General features: G+C 44.8%; 2 protein-coding genes across 3 annotated transcripts in view; one reads left to right on the forward strand and one right to left on the reverse strand.

The window, feature by feature from the left end:
- Positions 1-97, reverse strand: part of ITGAM (integrin subunit alpha M) — a 39,214-nt gene extending 39,117 nt beyond the window's left edge. For both annotated transcript variants that reach the window (XM_024744416.1, XM_024744415.1), the window contains exon 1: positions 4-97. In XM_024744416.1, coding sequence (XP_024600184.1) covers positions 4-31 — 28 coding nt within the window. In that variant the 5' untranslated portion in view covers positions 32-97. The remainder of the gene's footprint in view (positions 1-3) is intronic.
- Positions 98-4,133: 4,036 nt separating this feature from the next.
- Positions 4,134-4,606, forward strand: LOC112399255 (40S ribosomal protein S26-like). The gene is given in 2 exon segments (XM_024744330.1): positions 4,134-4,340; positions 4,343-4,606. Coding segments are annotated over 2 exon segments (471 nt in total).
- Positions 4,607-20,635: the final 16,029 nt, after the last annotated feature.

Genomic DNA, 20,635 nt, shown 5'->3' on the forward strand with positions numbered 1-20,635 from the left:
CACCTGTTAGTAGAAGGACTCTGTGAGTCATCTCTGGAGACAGCAGGAGCCGTGAGGCTGCAGGCACCACTGAGCCACTTCAAGGAGGCCACCAAAGCTAGGAAGGACCGAAAAAGGGAAGTAAGAGGCAGAAGTCTGTCAGAGACTCAAAGGAAGAGGATGGAGGCTCAGTGAGCACACAGACCTGCCAGACCTGCCCCCTCTACCCAGCCTCCCGGCCCAAACCATCAGGGTCGCCAACCCATAGGTGGCTTTGTTTGCCCACCTGCTTCTAGAAACATTATGAACAGCAAAGCACAGACTTATGACCTGCCCCCCAGAACATGTCTCCCTGAAAGCACGCTTTGCAAAATGTCCCTCCCTCCTGCCCAGGGAAGTGGGAATACCTGTCAGCCAGAGCTATCCTCCTGTGTGGCCATCAGTAAGGTCAGCTCAGGTACAGAGAAACCTGGTGCGCTTTTTTTTAACATAAATTTAGTTATTTATGTATTTATTTTTGGCTGCGTTGGGTCTTCGTTGCGGCACAGAGACTTCTCAGTGAGGTGGTTTCTCTTGTTGCGGAGCACAGGCTCTAGGCGCACAGACTTCAGTAGTTGTGGCGCCGGGCTTAGTGGCTCCGCAGTATGTGGAATCTTCCTGGGCCAGGACTCGAACCCATGTCGCCTGCATTGTCAGGCGGATTCTTAACCACTGCACCACAAGCAAAGTCCTCTACGCGGTGCTTTTTTAATATTATTTTGCTTTAAAAAAAAAAAAAAAAACGGCCTCAGGACTTCCCTGCTGGCGTAGTGGTTAAGAAGCCACCTGACAATGCAGGCAACACGGGTTCGAGCCCTGGTCCAGGAAGATCCCTCATGCCGCGGAGCAACAAAGCCCAGCGCCACAACTACTGAGCCTGCGCTCTAGAGCCCGTGAGCCACAACTACTGAAGCCCATGGCCTAGAGCCCGTGCTCCGCAGCAAAAGAAGCCACCGCAATGAGAAGACCACACACCGCAACAAAGAGTAGCCCCCACTTGCTGCAACCAGAGAAAGCCCGCACACAACAACAAAGACCCAACGCAGCCAAAAAAAAAATAGCCTCAAACTCTTTTGCCCTGGAATGTTCACTTCCAAGAATTTATCCTAAGAAATATCTGAGAAGTACAGTCAAAGATGTCTGCACAAGCTGTTTTCAAAGACACAGGAGCATATCTTCATGAAATTACATAGAACACCAAACCATACTTGTGTGTGTCTGCTAATGTGATTCCACAAGCCAATCATTTTTCATTCTCTCTCCATCATATTTTCTCTTGCCCTTAGTCCGGCTTTCTTAATAACCAGAGCAAAGAAATGTGTGCGCTCTGAAAAAAATTCCATTAAAATTCTGAACATTTTGTTTTAAAATTACCTGTTTAAAAATACGTATGTGTTGGGCTTCCCTGGTGGCGCAGTGGTTGAGGGTCCCCCTGCCGGTGCGGGGGACGCGGGTTCATGCCCCAGTCCGGGAGGATCCCGCGTGCCGCAGAGCGGCTGGGCCCGTGAGCCATGGACGCTGAGCCTGCGCGTCCGGAGCCTGTGCTCTGCGGCGGGAGAGGCCACGGCAGTGGGAGGCGCGCGTACTGCAAAAAAAAAAAAAAAAAATACGTATGTGTAGGAAAACCAAAATGTTAATAGTGGTTGTCACTGGATCATAGGACAATGGGTCTGTTCTACTCTATTGCTGCAGAGCAAACTACTCCAAATAAAACGGCAACTTCTTTTTTTAAAATTTATTTTATTGAAGTGTAATTGATTTACAATGTTGTGTTAGTTTCTGGTGTACAACAAAGTAATTCAGTTATACATATACAGAATAGTTTGCATCTGCTAATCTCAAGTTCCCAGTTCATCCCTGCCCCATATCCCCTCTCCCTTGGCAACCACAAGTCTAAAACAGCAACTTCTCATTGTGTCATGGTGCTGTGGATTGTCTAGCCTCAGCAGTTCTCACTAGGGAATCTCAGATGGCTGCAGTCAGATGGTGACTGGGGCTGGAGTCCTTGAAGGCTCAGCTCGGCTGGACTTTCAAAACAGATCACTCCCATGGCTGGAAGTTGGTGCCATCAGCAGGCCAGGAGCTCGGTTGGAGCTGTCAGCTGGAGGACCTCCATGTGTCCTCTCTATGTGGCTTAGGCTGCTCACAGCATAGTGGTTAGACTTCAAGAGCAAGTATTCCAAGAGATATTCCCAGTCTCTTAAGGTGTTGATCTGGAAACTGTCACAGAGTCACTTCCACTATATTCTAGTGGTCAAGCAGTCACAGAGCTCGACCACATTCTAAGATGTCACGTCTCAGTGGGAGGTGTGTCAAAGAATTTGTGATCAGCTTCAATCTGCCACAGGGTGATTTTAATTTTCTTCTATATATATTTGTGTACTTAAAACTTTTATACAAAAAAAAAGTGACGCTTATAATCAGAAAAAAAAGAAAAACACCAATAAGTAATTTAAACAACAAAGGACCCATTCTTGTTAGCAGGAAAGGAGGCTGAGGAAAAAGAAATAAGACCATTGGATCAGGATGAGAAGCTACCAACAAGGGTGTGGGCACATATTTTAATAAATAAGCTGGTGGAACTTCCCTGGTGGCACAGTGCTTAAGACTCCACACTCCCAATGGAGGGGGCCTGGGTTCGATCCCTGGTCAGGGAGCTAGATCCCACATGCATGCTGCAACTAAGAGTTTGCATGCCACAACTAAGGAACCCATGTGCTGCAACTAAGACCCGGCGCAACCAAATAAATAAATAATTTTTTTAAAAAAAGAATGAATGCAAAAATAAATAAATAAGCTGGGTTTATTTTTGATAAAAAAACTTTCACACTCTGATCACCACAGGAAGTTGCTCGGATATCACGGCCCCTCTGTGCCCTTAGCAGTGGCCAAGGGCCCACTTTAAAGGCATAGGCAATATCTCAGAAAGATTGTCCAACCCCCAGAGCCTTTCTTAATGACCCACCCTATGGTGTGCACCTGACCAGGTAACCACAAGGTGGGCACCTAGCTATAAGCTCCCATCCATCCCCTACCCCTACTCTTGACAAAAGCTTAGCTTGGGTTCCCCTGTACATGAACACTGAGACAAGAGGAAGTAATTTATTTGAGAGGTAATCCAGGAAACACTGGTGAGGAAGTGAGCCCATAGAAGCTGTGAGATGGAACAAGTTACTGCTGTGGATGACTGGAGCTCAATACACTGAGGAACTCTGAAATCCAGGGTAGAACATGCCTCAGAGTTATCCACCTGAGAGGAGAGGGGGCTAGATTTTTATCCACAACTCACATCAGCTATCAGTGGAGGGCTGCTCTCCGGGAAAGCCTTACTTCTCTGGTGCATCCAATTTGCCCTGCACCCAGGCAGAGAAGGCTCCAGGAGCCAGAGAGAGCCCTCAGGCAGGCAGGTACTGGCAGCTGGAAACCTGGCCAGCTTGCATGAGAATGATAAACACTGACGGATGTGAATGGAGCAATTGCAGTGTCTGCTACAGATACTCAGATATTTTTTCATAGCACTCATTATTACATGAAACGATATTGCATATTTATTTAGTTTATCTATTGTCTGACTCCCCAGCTAGAGTCTCTAAGCTCCAGAGAGCAGAGATTCTTGTCTGTCTTGCTCATCACTCTATTTCCAGTGCACAGAAGAGTGCCTGGTTCATAAGAGAGATCCCCCCCGCCCCTCCCTCAGAGAGAGAATTCTGGAAAGAGGGCAGGGTAGCAAGCACCAAGAATCCTTCCTCCCCAACTAGATAGCGATTGTACCAGAAGAATCTCTCTGATGTAACTATTTAGGAGCTCTGAGTCTATAATGCACCAAAAAAAAAAAAGACTTGTGGTTAATTTCAGTGTATTTCAGCTCTTAGCACCGTGGCAGCTACCAACCCCTCACTAACTGCAATCCCATGGCAAGCTTTGCAGGAGCAGGTTGCATGAAGCTTGTAGGAACCAAGGTGTCAAGAACCCATCCTTTTATGATGCCTATCATGGAACCTTAAATACAAAATCTTCAAAACTTGAAATAATTTGAGTGAACCAGTGTTCCTAACATCAAATCAATCTAAATAGAGCATAAGGCGCTTTGCTGGGTCAGGTTAAAAACAACCACCATGCTCTCTCGCCTCCTCGCTTCCAAGACGACCAGGGAAAGAAGGAATAATGGTCGTGCCAAAAAGGGGCGCGGCCACGTGCAGCCTATTCGCTGCACCAGCTGTGCCCGATGCGTGCCCGAGGATAAGGCCATTAAGAAGTTCGTCATTTGGAACACCGTAGAGGCCGCAGCCGTCAGGGACATTTCCGAAGCGAGTGTTTTCAACGGTGAGTGAGCTCCTGGCGCGAACTGTCCTATGTGCTTCCCAAGCTGTATGTGAAACTACATTACTGCGTGAGTTGTGCCGTTCACAGCAAGGTAGTCAGGAGTCGTTCTCCGGAAGCCCGGAAGGACCGAACACCTCCACCCCGATTTAGGCCCGCGGGTGCTGCGCCACGACCTCCGCCAAAGCCCACGGAAGGAGCTAAGTCCTTAAAGGCTAAAGAAATACGGTCCCCCGGAAAGACAATAAAACGGAAATTACACTTTTAAAAAAACCCACCATTTGCTTAGTGATTTACGGGTCCCTTTCACAGGCATAATCTCTTCTGATATTCATGCTCAAGCTATGAGTTAGATGCTATTATTAATTCTAATTATCATCTTTCTTGTGCAGAAGTTCTTTTGTTTCATGTGGCCAAATTTATTATAAGGCTTTTCTGTAACTTGTTTAATAAATCTCCAGAGTTAGAAAATATTTTTCATCTATATATTCTTCTCAAATACTTCTTTTCCTTCCATTATTTAACTTCTTACTTTGTGTACTGTTGAATTTTTGGTGTGCAGTGTGAAACAGGGAATCCAGTTTCATTTTTGTCCATATGAACAAATAATTTTCCAGTTCCATTTACTGAAAAGAGCTTAAAATAAGCTTTTAGAAGGAAATTTTACTTTCCTCTATTTGTCAATTTTTTTTTTACTACCCATCTGTTTTCTACCCAAGTCAGTGTAATGCAAGATTCCAGTGTTACGTATCACCCCGGTGCAATTATCTTCTTTCTGAGTCTGAGTAAATTAGGGTATCCAGAACCCACAGCCCAACTCTGTGGAAAACCACTTCAAAGAGAAGAAACTTTTGTTTCTTCCCCAAGGGCAAAAATGCTGGGCAGCAGGAACCTCGAACCATAACCCTATTTCCTACTTGAGGCAGATTCAATGGGCAAAAAAGTCATCATTTGCATAAAGTATGAAAACCCAAGACCATTAAGTGATAACTTGTTAGAACTAATCTTATTCAGCAAGATCAACATATAAAAATCTAATCCATTTCTTGTTCAGCTAAGACTAATTTTCTCATTAGAAAATATAATAGGAAAAACACCATTCGTAGCACCAAAAAGTTATAAAACATGTAAGCATAAATCTGACATGAAATATGTGTGAACTATTTATTTTTTAAGCTATTAGTCTTTCCTGAAGGACATAAAAGAATAGAGAGGGCTTCCCTGGTGGCGCCGTGGCTGAGAGTTCGCCTGCCGATGCAGGGGACACGGGTTCGTGCCCCGGTCCGGGAAGATCCCACATGCTTCAGAGTGGCTGGGCCCGTGAGTCATGGCCGCTGAGCCTGCGCGTCTGGAGCCTGTGCTCCGCAACGGGAGAGGCCACGACAGTGAGAGGCCCGCGTACCGCAAAAAAAAAAAAAAAAAGAATAGAGAGAGATGCCATATTCATGGGTGACAAGGCTCAACATTATAAAGATATCAGTTCTCCGTCAGATTACTCAGTAATTCAGTGTAACCTCACCCAACAGGATTATTATCGAATTTGACAAGCTGATTCTAAAAATCACCTGGAGCAGAAAACACACAAGAATAACCTAGAAAACTATGAAGCATACCTTATTACATAACTCCATTCCATAGCCAGACATGCCATATCACAGCACTACCTTAAAGTCAGATAAGCAAAGGTAAAGTGTTGGTTCTGGAATAAATACATAAAACCAAATACATAAAACCAATACTGGTGTATATACAAAAATCTGATATTCCCACCAGAATTAATATATTTCTTTAATGAAAAAGCAAACAAACTTTATCTGATCCCACTTCCCCCACCAACCACTGCCCCATTTTCTTGTGTCCCTTTTGCAAAGCAAATTCCAGACCAGTTGTCTGTATTTGCTGTGCCCAGGTCTGCCCTTCCCACTCTCCCTTGAACCCATTCCATTCCAGCCTTTGCCCCACCCCAGCCTCCACTTTGCCAAAACGTTTTCCATCACTGTCACCAAGGATAAGTGGTTAACTCCAAGAACTGGTTTGCAATCTTCATCTTAAGGGCTTCCGCAGCAGCTTTTCACATTTGCCCACTCCTTCCAGGGATTAATTTGTATATTGGCTTCCAAGGACCCTCAGTCACCTGTTTCTCCTTCACCTCCATCTCTCCTTCCAGGTTCTTTGGCCAATCACTCCTTTTCTCCCCAACCTGGTAAGGAGGATTCCAGAGCTCAGTCCTTGGGCCTCTTTTTTTATCTACTCCTGTCCTTAGGTGGGCTCAGGGCTATAAACATCACCCATATGTTGATAATCCTTGGTTTCTGTCTCCAACCCAGACCTCTCCTGAGCTCCAGACTCAGATATCCAAAGGCTCACCCCATGTCTGACAAGCTCCGCAAACCAAGTATGTCTAGACCTGAACTCCTGATCACTCCCAATCATGCTCCCTGCATCTGGGCCCATCTCAGCCTCAAGCGTATGAGATAAGGCTAGGCCAAGGCACGACTGATTCCACCGGTAAAGTTACAATGAGCCACTGTTAGGTCCATACAGTTTATTACTTACATAGACAGCAAAACCAATCCTTCCATAGTCGTCCTACACATCAAAAAGGACGATACCAAAAAAGGGAGGCTATATCCTAGACTAAGAGACAAAGCAGTTTTAATCTGGAGCTCTGTTGGGGGGCAGGGGGCGGTGGGTGAGGCAGAAAGCCTCATACATAGTCAGAACCTGGGACATGAGTCATGACTCCTGAGACCCTCCTAAGGGACGTAGGAGGTGAGCAGGGGGTGGCCCCCGAGCAGCTCCTCATCCTCTGTTCCAGGAAGATCACAGATGTTCTGCTGAAACTCAGACAAGCTGTGGTTCAAGTCTTTGCCTGTGTGGCCCGTGTGGTAGTGCCAGGTGGCTGGGGGCACCATGGCAGTGCTATTCCCCCACTTTCAATCAGTGGCAGTAGTGTCCTTGTGAGACAGGCTGGTGCCTGGGACTCTTTGCTGCAGTGCTGTAATGCTTGCACCCGGACAAATGTCTCCTTTAGCAACAAAATACAAAGAAACTGTAAGGGGCTATAACTGCATGCATGCGCAGTTGGGGCAAATTCTGGACAAAAGATACAAAAAGACCAAAAAAAAAAAAAAAAAAACGCAACTGCCACTTCTGAAGAAAAGGGAGCTAAAACAGGGTACTGCACATTACCCCTGCAGTCAACACCACCTAAGGGGTGGGCAAACCACCTAAGCCACGCCTCCAACCCCACCCCCTGGACACACCCCTACCCTCCCCCCATATAAGGAGCTGGCTCATCCCCACCCCCTTCGGGGAGTGAGCAAGGAAACCTGTTACTTGTTTTTACCCCCTCCTACAGCTGCAGGAACCCCAATACGACTTGCCTGAAGTTCCTCACTGGCCTCTTCTCAATTTCAGTTGATTGGGGAAGGCCAAAAACCCTGGTCAGTAACACAGTCACTCAGACTGAAAGTCATAAGGAAATCCTACGGCTCTACCTTCAAATATGTCCAAAAATATAACCCCTCCTTACCAACTCCACTGTTACCAAAATTGTGGAAGCCACCATTGTCCCACCTGGAATGGAGCCTTAGACCTTGCCTGTGCCCCATTGCTTCTCTATTTCCCCCCAACAACACAAAGTCAGTTTTCAACATCGTAGCTAGAGGGAGCCTTTCAAAACACAAGGCATATATTATTCCTCTGCTCCAAAGCTTACAAAGTCTCCTCACCTCGCTGAGAGTCCAAGCCAGTCTTTCCATAACCTACCAGGCCCTGCGTGATCTGTCGTCCCAGCCTCCACCCTTGCCTCTCCTTCTCTTTGAGCCCTTGCTCCCCCCACTCCAGCCACATTGGCCTCCTTGCAGTTCTTCAAGGCCAGCACATCGGCTCTTCCCTCTGATTGGAGTATTTTCCCCCCAGATCTTTGCATGGGTCACTCCCTCACCTCCTTCAAACAAGTGGGTTTGCTATCAAATGATTCTCCACGCTCAGCCTTACAAATCCTCTCTGCCGTGTTTCTTCTCCCAAACTTTTCTGGCTTTGCTCTCAAGAGAAAGAAGGTAGCAGGGTCTCCATCTCCTGTTGCCCCGTGCAGCACCCAGGATCAAGGCTCCTCTCTCCCCACCACAATCTCTCAGACCCATCTCTCCAAATCTCTTTTCCCTCACCTAGCCAGGCAACTTACCTCTGTCTAAACCCCTCCAATTTGCCTGGCATACCACATTCAAAGGCAATTGCCTCACAGGATCAACCCTCCTAAGAAGGTTCTGGGAAGTACCAACAACGAAATATTGTTTTTCCATTACACTGAATTGCCAAGGAAAGTTCCACTTGAATGTTATCCTCGACAATCTGGTTAAGCCTTTGATGCCTGGGGCCAGACTTGGGGGGTTAAAATCCTAGCTCTATAAGCCTGGGACCTTGAGCAAGTTACTCTCTGGACCCCGTTGTCCTCAACTGGGAAATGATGGTAATAATAGTACTCACCCCTTGGGGTTGTTGTGATGATTAAATGAGATAATAGATGTCAGAGTGCACGTAGTGAATATTCAGTCAACATTAGCTATAATTATTTGACCCACTGTGTCTTGGGCTGACCATGATATGGCTGGCATGGCCCCAATGGCACATAAATGGTATATTGGCATCAGAGTTGCCTGTCACTCAGTTGGAAGCATTCTAGACTTTTCCACCTGCTCCCTCAGTTGTCCAAGCAGGGAGCCAAACGTCAGGCAGATCAGAGAAAAATTCCTACCACAGGCTTGATGGGCGTCTTGGGCGTTTCCACCAAAATCACACTAAGAACATGGGTGGTCAGAGGTCAGTCACAGGGCAGGGTCAGACATGCACTGCCACCACCCCTGAAATACTTCCTCCTGCTTCCCATCCTTGAAAGCAGAAGTAGCTCAGGATCTGACCTGAGCAGAACAGAGGAGAAAACTACTAATTCCTGGAATAGGCCGGGGAGGAAGTTGTGCTTCTGTCAGGGGAGGAGAAGAGCCAGATTATTTTGCTTCTGGGGTGAGGGGGGTAGACGCAAATGTAAAAGGGCAACCGCCTCTCCCCAACCCCACAAGGCAGGTTCTTCTGGAGCGTGAGTCTGATGTGTCCTAAGATATCTGACTGTTCAACCCCTAAGAAGTTGGGGCAGGCCTAGGAAGCCACTGTAATTGTATTTCTTTCTCCCAATTGTATAAGCTATGCAAACAGTATTATGACAATACTAAAGAAAACAAGAAAAAACAACACAGAGTCCCACGACCATAATATATCAGCTTTTCTGCAGATACTATTTACAAACTTGTCATGATAGGATAGGTTTGATTCTGTACTATGGTTTTTGGGGTTTTTTTTGCGATACGCGGGCCTCTCACTGTTGTGGCCTCTCCCGTTGCGGAGCACAGGCTCCGGACGCGCAGGCTCAGCGGCCATGGCTCACGGGCCCAGCCGCTCCGCGGCATGTGGGATCTTCCCGCACCGGGGCACGAACCCGTGTCCCCTGCATCGGCAGGCGGACTCTCAACCACTGCGCCACCAGGGAAGCCCTGTACTATGGTTTTGTCATATAGTTTTAGCACAAATATTTCATGTAGCTTTCCAAGACTTTATTTTTAAAATTTTATTAGGGTATAGTTGATTTACAATGTTGTGTTAGTTTCAGGTGTACAGCAAAGTGATTCAGTTATACATATATTCATTCTTTTTTAGATTCTTTTCTCATATAGGTAGGTTATCAGAATATTGATAGAGTTCCCTGTGCTATACAGTAGGTCCTTGTTGGTTATCTATCTTATATACAGTAGTGTGTGTGTGTTCATCACAAGCTCTACAGGGCTTATTCTAATGGTATAAAACATTCCATTAAGTTGAGAAATTTTAGTGTTTGACTATTTTAGGCAATACTGCATTAAACAACTTTCTACACACAGCTCTTTGCAATTCTTTTCTTCAGATATAATTTTTTAAAACATTTTATATTTATTTTGGCTGTGCTGGGTCTTAGTTGCGGCACACAGGATCTTCATTGCGGCATATGGGATCTTTGTCGCAGCATGCAGGCTCTTAGTTGCGGCATGCGGACTCCTAGTTGCAGCATGCATGTGGGATCTAGTTCCCCCACCAGGGATCGAACCTGGGCCCCCTGCATCGGGAGCACAGAGTCTTACCCACTGGGCCACCAGGGAAGTCCCCAGATAGAATTTTTAAGATGAAATGACTGGGGCTAACATGATGCACACTTTGGGACCCTTCCTACTCACTGCCAAATGACTCTCCAAATGGGTGGTACTACATGCATTCTATTTTGAAGCCAATGCTTGCAGAAAGCTTTATAGTTTCAAGCCATTTTATAAATTTTTGTCTCAACACCCCCGGGCAGGTTGGTCTGACTTCCACCTCCACTCACTATTCTGTCTGTCTCTCCAATAGGAACTGGAAAAGCTGTTTACAGGTTTTCCCAACCTGTCTCAGAGCAAGGAGTGGTCATGTGACCCCATTCTGACCAATGAGATGTAAAGGAAAGCCCTGATGGACAGAGGGCTGACACCGCCCCTCCTTGACCATCGATGTTCCCTTCTCCCCCCTCCCCCCTTCCAGAATGTGGAAGTGATGCTTTGGGCAAACTAAATTTCGAAGGAGTAGAGGTAACAAAAAGGGAATTGGAGTCTGTTCACAGAGAGGAGCAGAGATGTGAGGGAGCGGCACAGCCTCTGAGAGAGGGGTGAAGAGCCACCTGGTTCTGGGGGTGCTTAGTCCCCCAGAACACACATCCTCACACCTGAGCCCCATGTATCCTCACACCAAGCCCCCATTTTCTTGCAGAAATTTAGGCGGGTCTCTATCCCTTGCAGATAATCAACCCTGCAGGCATTACAGCAGTTCTTCTCACGATTAATATGTGAGAAGTGGGTGGACTTAAAGGATCCAGGCAATTAGGGGTTTGTTCTTCCCGAAGCACAAGAAGAGAGGAAGGTGTTCATACACCAGAGGCCCACTGATAGCTGTCTGAACCATTTGCAACCTGTGGGCGGTGTGGAGGGTGAAGCAGGTTGTAGGAGTGACAACCAGGTGTCCGTGATTTTCCAACAATCCCAACTTCAAGTTTTCTAAACTTGAAGTTAAAGCGTGCCCCCAATTTGTGGCCAAATAAGTCCAAGAATCAACAGGGAAAAGGGGTCCCATTAGATCCATCTTTATACCCTCTTCAAAGCAGCATCAGTCAGCAGAAAGCCAACTGGGCACAGAAGTTCTCTGTGGAAAGTGAAACATAAAGATTGGTCATAAACATAAACATTGGTCAGAGTCCATCACTGGAAGCTACGTGGCGTCATGGTTAAGAGTATGGCAGTTGACCTCGGTTCAGTTACTAGCTCTGCTTTCTTCTAGCTGTATGACTTAGGGCAAGTTAACTCACTTCTCTGAGCCTCATTTTCCTTATAATATAATTAGAGATCATGTTACTTAACAATAGTGGACGCTGGTTGTTTTTAGGCCACTCAGCATTCATTCCCCCCTTCTTTTACTAATAACAGTCAATTTCCTGTTGGCCAACTACCTCCCCACCATTGTATACAGTCCTGGTGAGACAATAAATCAAGGTAAGTTAAGGTGCCTTACCTTTTCTTAAATAAATGAGCAGCCTCTTGCCCAGAGCTAGGCAAAGTGGACTCTACATCTAATTTGAATTTTGAGCACAGTGTTGCGAGAGTAGAAAACTAACATTTGGTTTATTTCTCTCTTGGCAGGACCTCCAAAGCCATGGTTTCTGTCCTCTCTGTGTCTTTCAACCCTCTCTTCCATTCTTTAAGCCACCCTATTTCCTTCCAGTAAATTCCATTTTTTACTTGTTAGCTAGAGTCTGTTCCTGTTATTTTTGCCCAGAATGCCCTACCTGATGCACTACTTAACAACAATCAAAAACTTGTAAGGATTAAGTTAAATAATGTATGTGGAAAAGCTTAGCACAGTGGCTGGCATATAGGATGTGCCCAACAAATGGTAATTTGTATTAGTCGAGGGTGAGGTTCAACTGCTGTCATAGGACCCAAAATCTTAGAGGCTTAAGCTAGACTGTCCTGCTGACAGTCCAGGGAGGTAGAGAGGCTCCACAGTGTTGGAAAGCCCGACTCCTAGCAAGTTGCTCTGTCATCCCAAGGTACTGTTCTCATCCAGCCCTTCAAAGATGGCCCACCGCCATGTCCACCCTCCAGCTGGCAGGAAAAATAAAGAATGCGGATGTGACTCTTTCCTTTAAGAGTGTGACCCAAAAGTTACACATATCATTTCCACTCCCATCTCATTGGCCAGAACTTAGTCACATGACCACACACAGCGGCAAAGAAGCCTGGGAAACATAGTCTTTATTCTAAGTAGCCATGTGCATGGCTAAAATTTGGAGTTGAATTAGTAAAGAAAAAAGAGGAAGACAGATACTAGGAGACAACTAGCTCTCTCTGCCACGTTATCATCGCCACGACACTGAACATCCTCTGGATGAAACGCCTCCAGTTTGACAAAGTAACCTTGATCCTTGATCTGATGCTGTATCATTATTGTCACATCCAGCTTCAGGGCCTCCATATTCCGGGCTTTACAGGCCTTGGGGTTCAAAGAAAGGCTGCATGTATAAGAGCTTTCCTCCAGAAAAGTTTTGTGTGGCTTAAATAAGATCAAGAAACAGGGAGAAACAGGGACTTAGTGGTTCTAAAGGAAGGAACGAGGGTTAGAGAATGGGTACGCCTGGAGAGGCCGAGGAAGGCAGGCGTTACCCACTCCAAGGGGCTCCTCAGCAGAGAAGGGGACCATGGTAAAGCTAAATATCACCCCCAGGAACACCCTGAACCTCAGATCCTGAGGACCACGAGCAGGAGATGGACCCAGCCGCACACGAGTCAGATTAGGGGCACCTCCAACAGCCAATAGGCAGCCAGGCACATGAGGAGCCCTCTGTTCTCTCTCCAGTTCTTTCCTCCCAGTCTCTCACCCTGGAGGAGCTACAATCAGAAGAGCGAAGAGGAAAGCAGGAAGAGTAAGACAGTAGATCACAGCCCCATCCTCTCAAAGTCCCTAGAGCCAGAAGTGGACCTTATATTGTATGGTCAATTACATATACATCTATCTTTCCCCCAGACTATTCATTCAACAGATATTTACTGAATGCCTATTATGTGCCAGGAGCTGTTCTGGGCTCTAAAGATATACATGTGAACAAGAAAGGAAAAAAATTCCCACCCTCAGAGAGTTTATGTTCTCAGGGAATAATAATAGACTCTGCTTCACTAGAGAGCTGGGATTGTATCAAATTCATGGCTCTATCCCAGGGCCCAATATTATCTTTGACTGAGGCTCAGTGACTGTTGTTTAGATGAACCACATCACAATTTTGATTTTGTGTTAAACACTTGCGGTTTCCTCCCTGCGTCCAATTTCCCTCTTCTCAGCAACTTTCAATTCCCATTTGAAGGACTATGTCTGAGGGTGGAGCATGTGGACTAAACTAAGACAACTTGTATATTCCAGACCCTTGACTTCAGTGATGGGTTTAAGTATGGGCATGTGATCTAAACCAGACCAATCACAGTGGATCTGAGGAAAAAGACGCTTTTGCTCTTTCCAGTGTAATATAAAACTTGGACTCAACTGGAGCCATTTTTGCTATTGTGGAGAAAGTCCACCTGAGGATGAACCAACACATCACAGAAATAGAGCCAGATCCCACTTGAAAATGTGAAACTCTGGATCAAACCACAGCTGAAATCCTCTCCACCTCTGGACTTTCCAGCTGTATGAGTCAATGAATTCTTTTCATTGCTTAAGTCATTTTGAGTTGAATTTTTTATTTGCAGCCAAAAGCATCCCAACTGATTCAGAGATTTTGTTTTACAAAGTGGAAGAATATCCAAGTAGATATATGACGCAGACAGTTTCTAAAAGGGAGTCCAAGACAAAACTGAAAGACAGAGTGTGTGTAAATCTACATGAGGTATCAAACAGCCCAAAGAAAAAGCAGAGAACATCAGGGGGTTTATTTGGACATATTGGAAAGCTCTTGCCGTATAATATGGATAAGAAGAGAGAGTTCAAACTTCTAGGTGCCTTCTTCAAAACCTTTCAATAATTTCTTATCACCAACAGTTAAAAGCCAAACTCATTAGGCCCTGACAATTTAGTCCATAAATACCTTTGATTCATTTCAAATCATTTATAGCCCAAGCACACTATATCAGTTACACTTAGCGTGCTCTGTATGGAAGCCAACATCCAAGATGGCCCCTAACAATCTTCCTATCCTAATATTCATACCCTTGTGTAGCCCCCCTTCCACACTGAATCATGGCTGACCTGTGTGACCAAGAGAATAGAGCAGAAGTGAAGGTGTGTGGCTCCCAAGGCATTTCAGCTTCTGTCTTGCTTCCTTGGATGGTTCTGTCTCTGGAGGCTGGAGGAAGCCACCCACCATGCTGTGAGGACACTCAAGCTACTCTGTAGAGAGACCCTGGTGGAAAAGAACTACTGAGGGGAAGGTATGAAGATTTCCCATATACCTCCTACCCCCATGTATGCATAGCCTCCCCAATCATCAACATCCTCCACCAGTGACATTTTTACTGTCTCCATAGTTTTACCTTTTCCAGAATGTCATGTAGTTGGAATGATACAGTATGCAGCCTTTTCAGACTGGCTTCTCTCACTGAATAATATGAATTTAAGGTTTCTTCTTGTCTTTTCATGGTTTGGTAGCTCATTTCTTGCTCGTGATGAATAACGTTCGGTTGTCTGGATGTACCACAGTTTATTTATCCATTCATCTCCTGAAAAATATCTTGGTTGCTTCCAAGTTTGGGCAATTACGAATAAAACTGCTGTAAATGTCCATGTGCAGGGTTTTGTGCGGACATAAGTTTTCAGCTCCTTTGGGTGAACACCAAAGTGCAGGGTTGCTGGATTCATGCAGTAAGAGTATGTTTGGTTTTGTAAGAAATTACCAAACTGTCTTACAAAGTGACTGCACCATTTTGCATTTCCACCAACAATGATCATTGTTATTTTAAGCCACTAAGTCTGGGGTCATTTGTTATGAAGCTTTAGATAACTAGTTCAACCTACCATGGAACATGTCTAGAATGCCTTTCTTCTGCTTCTCTTTGTCATCCTTAGAAACTCCTGCCTGCTTTGATTTTCCTACTAAGACCCAGGCTGTCTTCCATACAGCTCTATTAAGAGTCCTCACATTGGGATCTCATTAAGTGTTTAAGAGGTTATTTTTTCCACTATTGTTTATTGAAGGCAATTTTTTAATTTTTATTTTTTATACAATCTTTAAAGGTTACACTCCATTTACAGTCACTACAAAATGCTGGCTATATTCCCTGTGTTGTACAATTCATCCTTAGAGCCTATCTCACACCCAGTAGTTTGTACCTCCCACTCCCCTACCCTTATATCGCCCCTCCCCCTTCTCCCCACTGGTAACCACTAGTTTGTTCTCTATATCTGTGAGTCTGTGAAGGCAACAATTTTGAATTACCCAATTTATATTCTCAGGACTGAGCATGGTACATGCCATGTTAAAGGAGCTTAGCAAATACCAATTGAATAAATAAGTAACGAAAAGTTCAGCTCTGGGCAAGACAAAAAATGACTTCCACTGATTTGGGGAGCAAAGAAGAACAATTTTGAATTACCCAATTTATATTCTCAGGACTGAGCATGGTACATGCCATGTTAAAGGAGCTTAGCAAATACCAATTGAATAAATAAGTAACGAAAAGTTCAGCTCTGGGCAAGACAAAAAATGACTTCCACTGATTTGGGGAGCAAAGAAGGAAAGAGTGGAGAGACGAACCAAAGATATTATTGCAGGACGGGTCTCGCTCCCAGCTCCTTAGTTCACATTGAAAAACTCCTTTTCCTGGTCATAAATATGCCAACGAAGCCTAGGTAAGCTATAGTAGGTGGTTCCATAGTGGTTTTCACTCTCAAAAAATTACCCTGCTGATAGAAAAGTGTAAGAACCATTGCAACAGAAAACTGGAGCAATCAAGTGGCCAAATCTGAGTGTCATGGCCATGGTCAGGGGAGGGAAAGAGGCTGGATTTCACAGTGTCCAGAAAAAAGGAACATCTGGTTTCAGACACTTCCTCCTCACAGACAGAGCAAGAGGAAGTGAGGTTTAAAAGGGGGCCCATCAGTGGGGTTAGAAAAGCCACGGACTGGGTTTATTTTTGCAGAATCTTTATAATAAAGGTCATTTTGAGGGTAGAGAGTAGAAAGGTCTCAGAGTTAAAGCACTGAGTCTAGAAACAAACTGGAATTTGAGAAAAGGCTGGAATCATGTCCAGTTAGAACACAGGAGAGAGAGGTGCATCTTGGAAACATTAGAAAGTAGAAATGGAGAACAAATTCAGATTCAGTTCTAGATATAGGATTTAAGTGATGGATCGGAACAAAACAACTAATAAGGTAGCATTAATAGATATATGTGGAAGATTAACTTTCAGAAATAGGATATAGGGCTTCCCTGGTGGCGCAGTGGTTGAGAGTCCGCCTGCCGATGCAGGGCATGCGGGTTCGTGCCCCAGTCCAGGAAGATCCCACGTGCCGCGGAGTGGCTGGGCCCATGAGCCATGGCCGCTGAGCCTGCGCTCCGCAACGGGAGAGGCCACAACAGTGAGAGGCCCAGGTACCGCAAAAAAAAAAAAAAGAAAGAAAGAAATAGGATATAGTTTTTTAAGCACTAAAGCACATTTTGCGAAAACCATTCCAATTTTATGCCACATGAGGGCAGAAATGGGGAATTTCCTGGTGGTCCAGTCAGCGGTTAGGACTTGGTGCTTTCATTGCCATGGCCCGGGTTCAATCCCTGGTTGGGGAACTAAAATCCCACAAGCCTTGAGGCATGGCAAAAAAAAAAAGAAAGGCAGAAATGATACATGCCATATTCTCTGATCACGTTACATTAAGGTGAAAAATAGAAAATATCAAAAATACAACTAAAAATGCCTAATTTTGAAAATTGAATATTGTAAGAACTTAGAACAAATAGTTAATGCACAGTAATAATAACATATTATATTTTAAAGTAATAATAATAAAACACTAACAACAATTGACATTGTATGAGCATTTGCCCTGTGCCAGGCACAGCTCTAAGTGCTTTGCATGTGTTAATTCATCTAATCTTCATAGAAATACTATGAAGATATTATTATCCCCGTCTTGCAGATGAAGAAACTGAGGCACATAAAAGTCATGTAATTATATACCAAGTTTTTACAACAGAGTTTATGTCTGTTGGGATGCTTTGGGTTACAAATTAATAGAGATCCCAACTCAAGCAATAGTCAATGTATCATATCACAGAACAAAACCAGAGGGTGTCTCCAACGCTGAGTATCCAGCTGCTCGGTGGCATTATTAAGGACCCAGTGATTTCGTGTCACTTCATTTGAATTCCATGATTTTGCTAAACTGAATTGTTCTCAAGTTTGTCTTAACTACTATCAGGGTACTTCTCGCTTTCCCTTTTCCATACAAAATGAGGCTCGTTTACCTGAAGCATTTAGCTTCCACAGTACCTACTACTGTAGTTTGCTTAGTCTCTTGCTAGACCCTTGCAATTGAATCCATGAATTCTTCACTCATTCATTTAGTCATCAAAATACTATGTATTAAGCAACTATTATGTGCCAGGCCTTGAAGATCTAGAAATAAGCAAAACACATGAAGCTCTTGCCCTCATGGACCTTACATTCTATTTGGGGAGTGTAGCAGACACTGTCAGCATCCTGCCCTCAAATCCCTCAGATCCTAACACCCTCAGACCCTGCTGGTCAACTTCCAGATGGCTAGTAGGCCCACACCCATAAGCTAGAAGTGCAGAAAGATCAATACCCACCCCATCTCCAAAGCAGCTTTCAACCAATTACTTTCAGAAGTTGGTATATCAGTATCCCATCTCCCTCACACCTTAGGTGGGATAATTGTGGGGTATGTGTTTTTCATCATTTCCCAGAGTTTTCCCTCTGGATTAAGGTCCAGTCACTCACTAAGGTGACTGGCTTAATAACGTACTGCCCTTTGTAGAAAGTTTCAATTATGCAAAAGATAACTAAGTGCTGGAGATTTTGTGTACAGTGTGGTAATTGCAGCTAATAAAACGATCTTGTATACTTGAAATTTGCTAAGAGAGTAGATCTTAAACGTTCTCACCACAAAAAAAAAAAAAGATGACTATATGAGATGATGGATGTGTTAGTTACCTTGAATCTGGTTAATCATTTCACAATGTATACATATATCAAAGCACCACATTGTACCCTGTAAACATATATAATTTTTATTTATCAATTATACCTCAATAAAACTGGGGGGAAAATGAAAAAAAATGCACCTGGAACTTCTCTGGTGGCAGAGTGGTTAAGAATCTGCCTGCCAATTCAGGAGACACAGGTTCGAGCCCTGGTCTGGGAAGATCCCACATGCCGTGGAGCAACTAAGCCCGTGCACCACAAAGACTGAGCCTGCTCTCTAGAGCCCGTGAGCCACAACTACTGAGCCCACGAGCCACAACTACTGAGCCCACGTGCCATAACTACTGAAGCCTGCGCGCCGAGAGCCCGTGCTCTGCAACAAAGAGAAGCCACCACAATGAGAAGCCCGCGCACCTCAGCAAAGAGCAGCCCCCGCTCGCCGCAACTAGAGAAAGTCCGCGCAGCAACTTTGTGCACAGCAGCAAAGACCCATCGCAGCCAAAAAATTTTCTTCTTAATTTTTAAAAAAATGTACCTTTTCTGGAATCTAAAAAATAAAACAAAGTAGTGGATATAACAGAAAAGAAATAGACTCGGGAATATGGAGAACAAACTAGTGGCTACCATTGTGGAGAGGGAAGGAGTAGGGGCAAAATACAGGGTAGGGGATTAAGAGGTATAAATTATATAAATTACTATGTATAAAATAAACAAGCTACAAGGATATATTGTACAGCACAGGGGAAATAACCGATTATAATGACTATAAATGGAGTATAACCTGTAAAAATTTTGAAGCACTATGTTGTACACCTGTAACGAATATAATATTGTAAATCAACTGTACCTCAATAAAAAAATAAGGTAAAATTAATTAAAATAAAATAGGGAATTCCCTGGTGGTCCAGTGGTTAGGATTCCGTGTTTTCATTGCCAGGGCCTGGGTTTGATCCCTGGTCGGGGAACTAAGATCTGGCAAGCCAGCATGGCGCAGCCAAAAAATAAAATAAAATAAAATAAAATAAAAATTCTAAATGCACTCTTTATTGGCTTCCTTCCCTCCCCACCCCTCTGCCAGTGATCCCTGCACCTCCCTCATACTCGGAGTCTTTGTCTCAGGATCTGCTTCTGGGAGAACTAAAACCAAGGCAGAGACAGATGATAAGAGTGAGGACATTGCTTCAAGGAAGTCAGACGTCTGCCACGTGAAAGGCTGCTGAGGCGTAAAGATGAAAACAGAAGATTGTCCTTGGGTTTAGCAGCACAAACACAAAAAGCCCGTTGCAGGAGCATGGGGCATGTGGAAACCAAGCTGCTGCAACTTGAAGAGTGAGTTCAAAACAAAAAAACAGAAAAAATATAGGTGTGGTCTCCATACCAGGAAGAGGGAGGGGTGATGGCCTTGGGGACTGTGGCCACAGAAGACAGGGTGATAGGAGGTGAGATGGACAGATAAGGAACTGGATGGAACCCGTGGTGTGTCTGGACGTACCTAGAGCAGACTTAGACACCTGGCAGAGAGGCTGGTGACTGAATTAGGGATAACCACGAAGAGAACCAAGAAAAAGACAAGTATTCATTATAGAGAAAACAAAAAGCTATGCAAGAGAGAAAAATAGGGACTTCCCTGGTCGTCCAGTGGCTGACTCCGTGCTCCCAGCGCAGGGGGCCCCGGTTCCATCCCTGGTCAGAGAACTAGATCCCACATGCACTGTAAGAGTTTGAAGGCTGCAATGAAGATCCTGTGTGCGAGCAGACAAATAAATAAATATATTTTTTAAAAAGAGAGAGAGGGCTTCCCTGGTGGCGCAGTGGTTGAGAGTCCGCCTGCCGATGCAGGGGACACGGGTTCGTACCCCTGTCCGGGAAGATCCCACATGCTGCGGAGCGGCTGGGCCCGTGAGCCATGGCCGCTGAGCCTGTGCGTCCGGAGCCTGTGCTCCGCAACGGGAGAGGCCACAATAGTGAGAGGCCCACGTACCGCAAAGAAAAAAAAAAGAGAGAGAGAGAGAAAAAGAAATCAAAGTACATTACATGGTTCT

This window comes from Neophocaena asiaeorientalis, unplaced genomic scaffold (assembly GCF_003031525.2).
Source record: "Neophocaena asiaeorientalis asiaeorientalis breed wild unplaced genomic scaffold, Neophocaena_asiaeorientalis_V1.1 scaffold91, whole genome shotgun sequence".
NCBI classification, from domain to species: domain Eukaryota; kingdom Metazoa; phylum Chordata; class Mammalia; order Artiodactyla; family Phocoenidae; genus Neophocaena; species Neophocaena asiaeorientalis.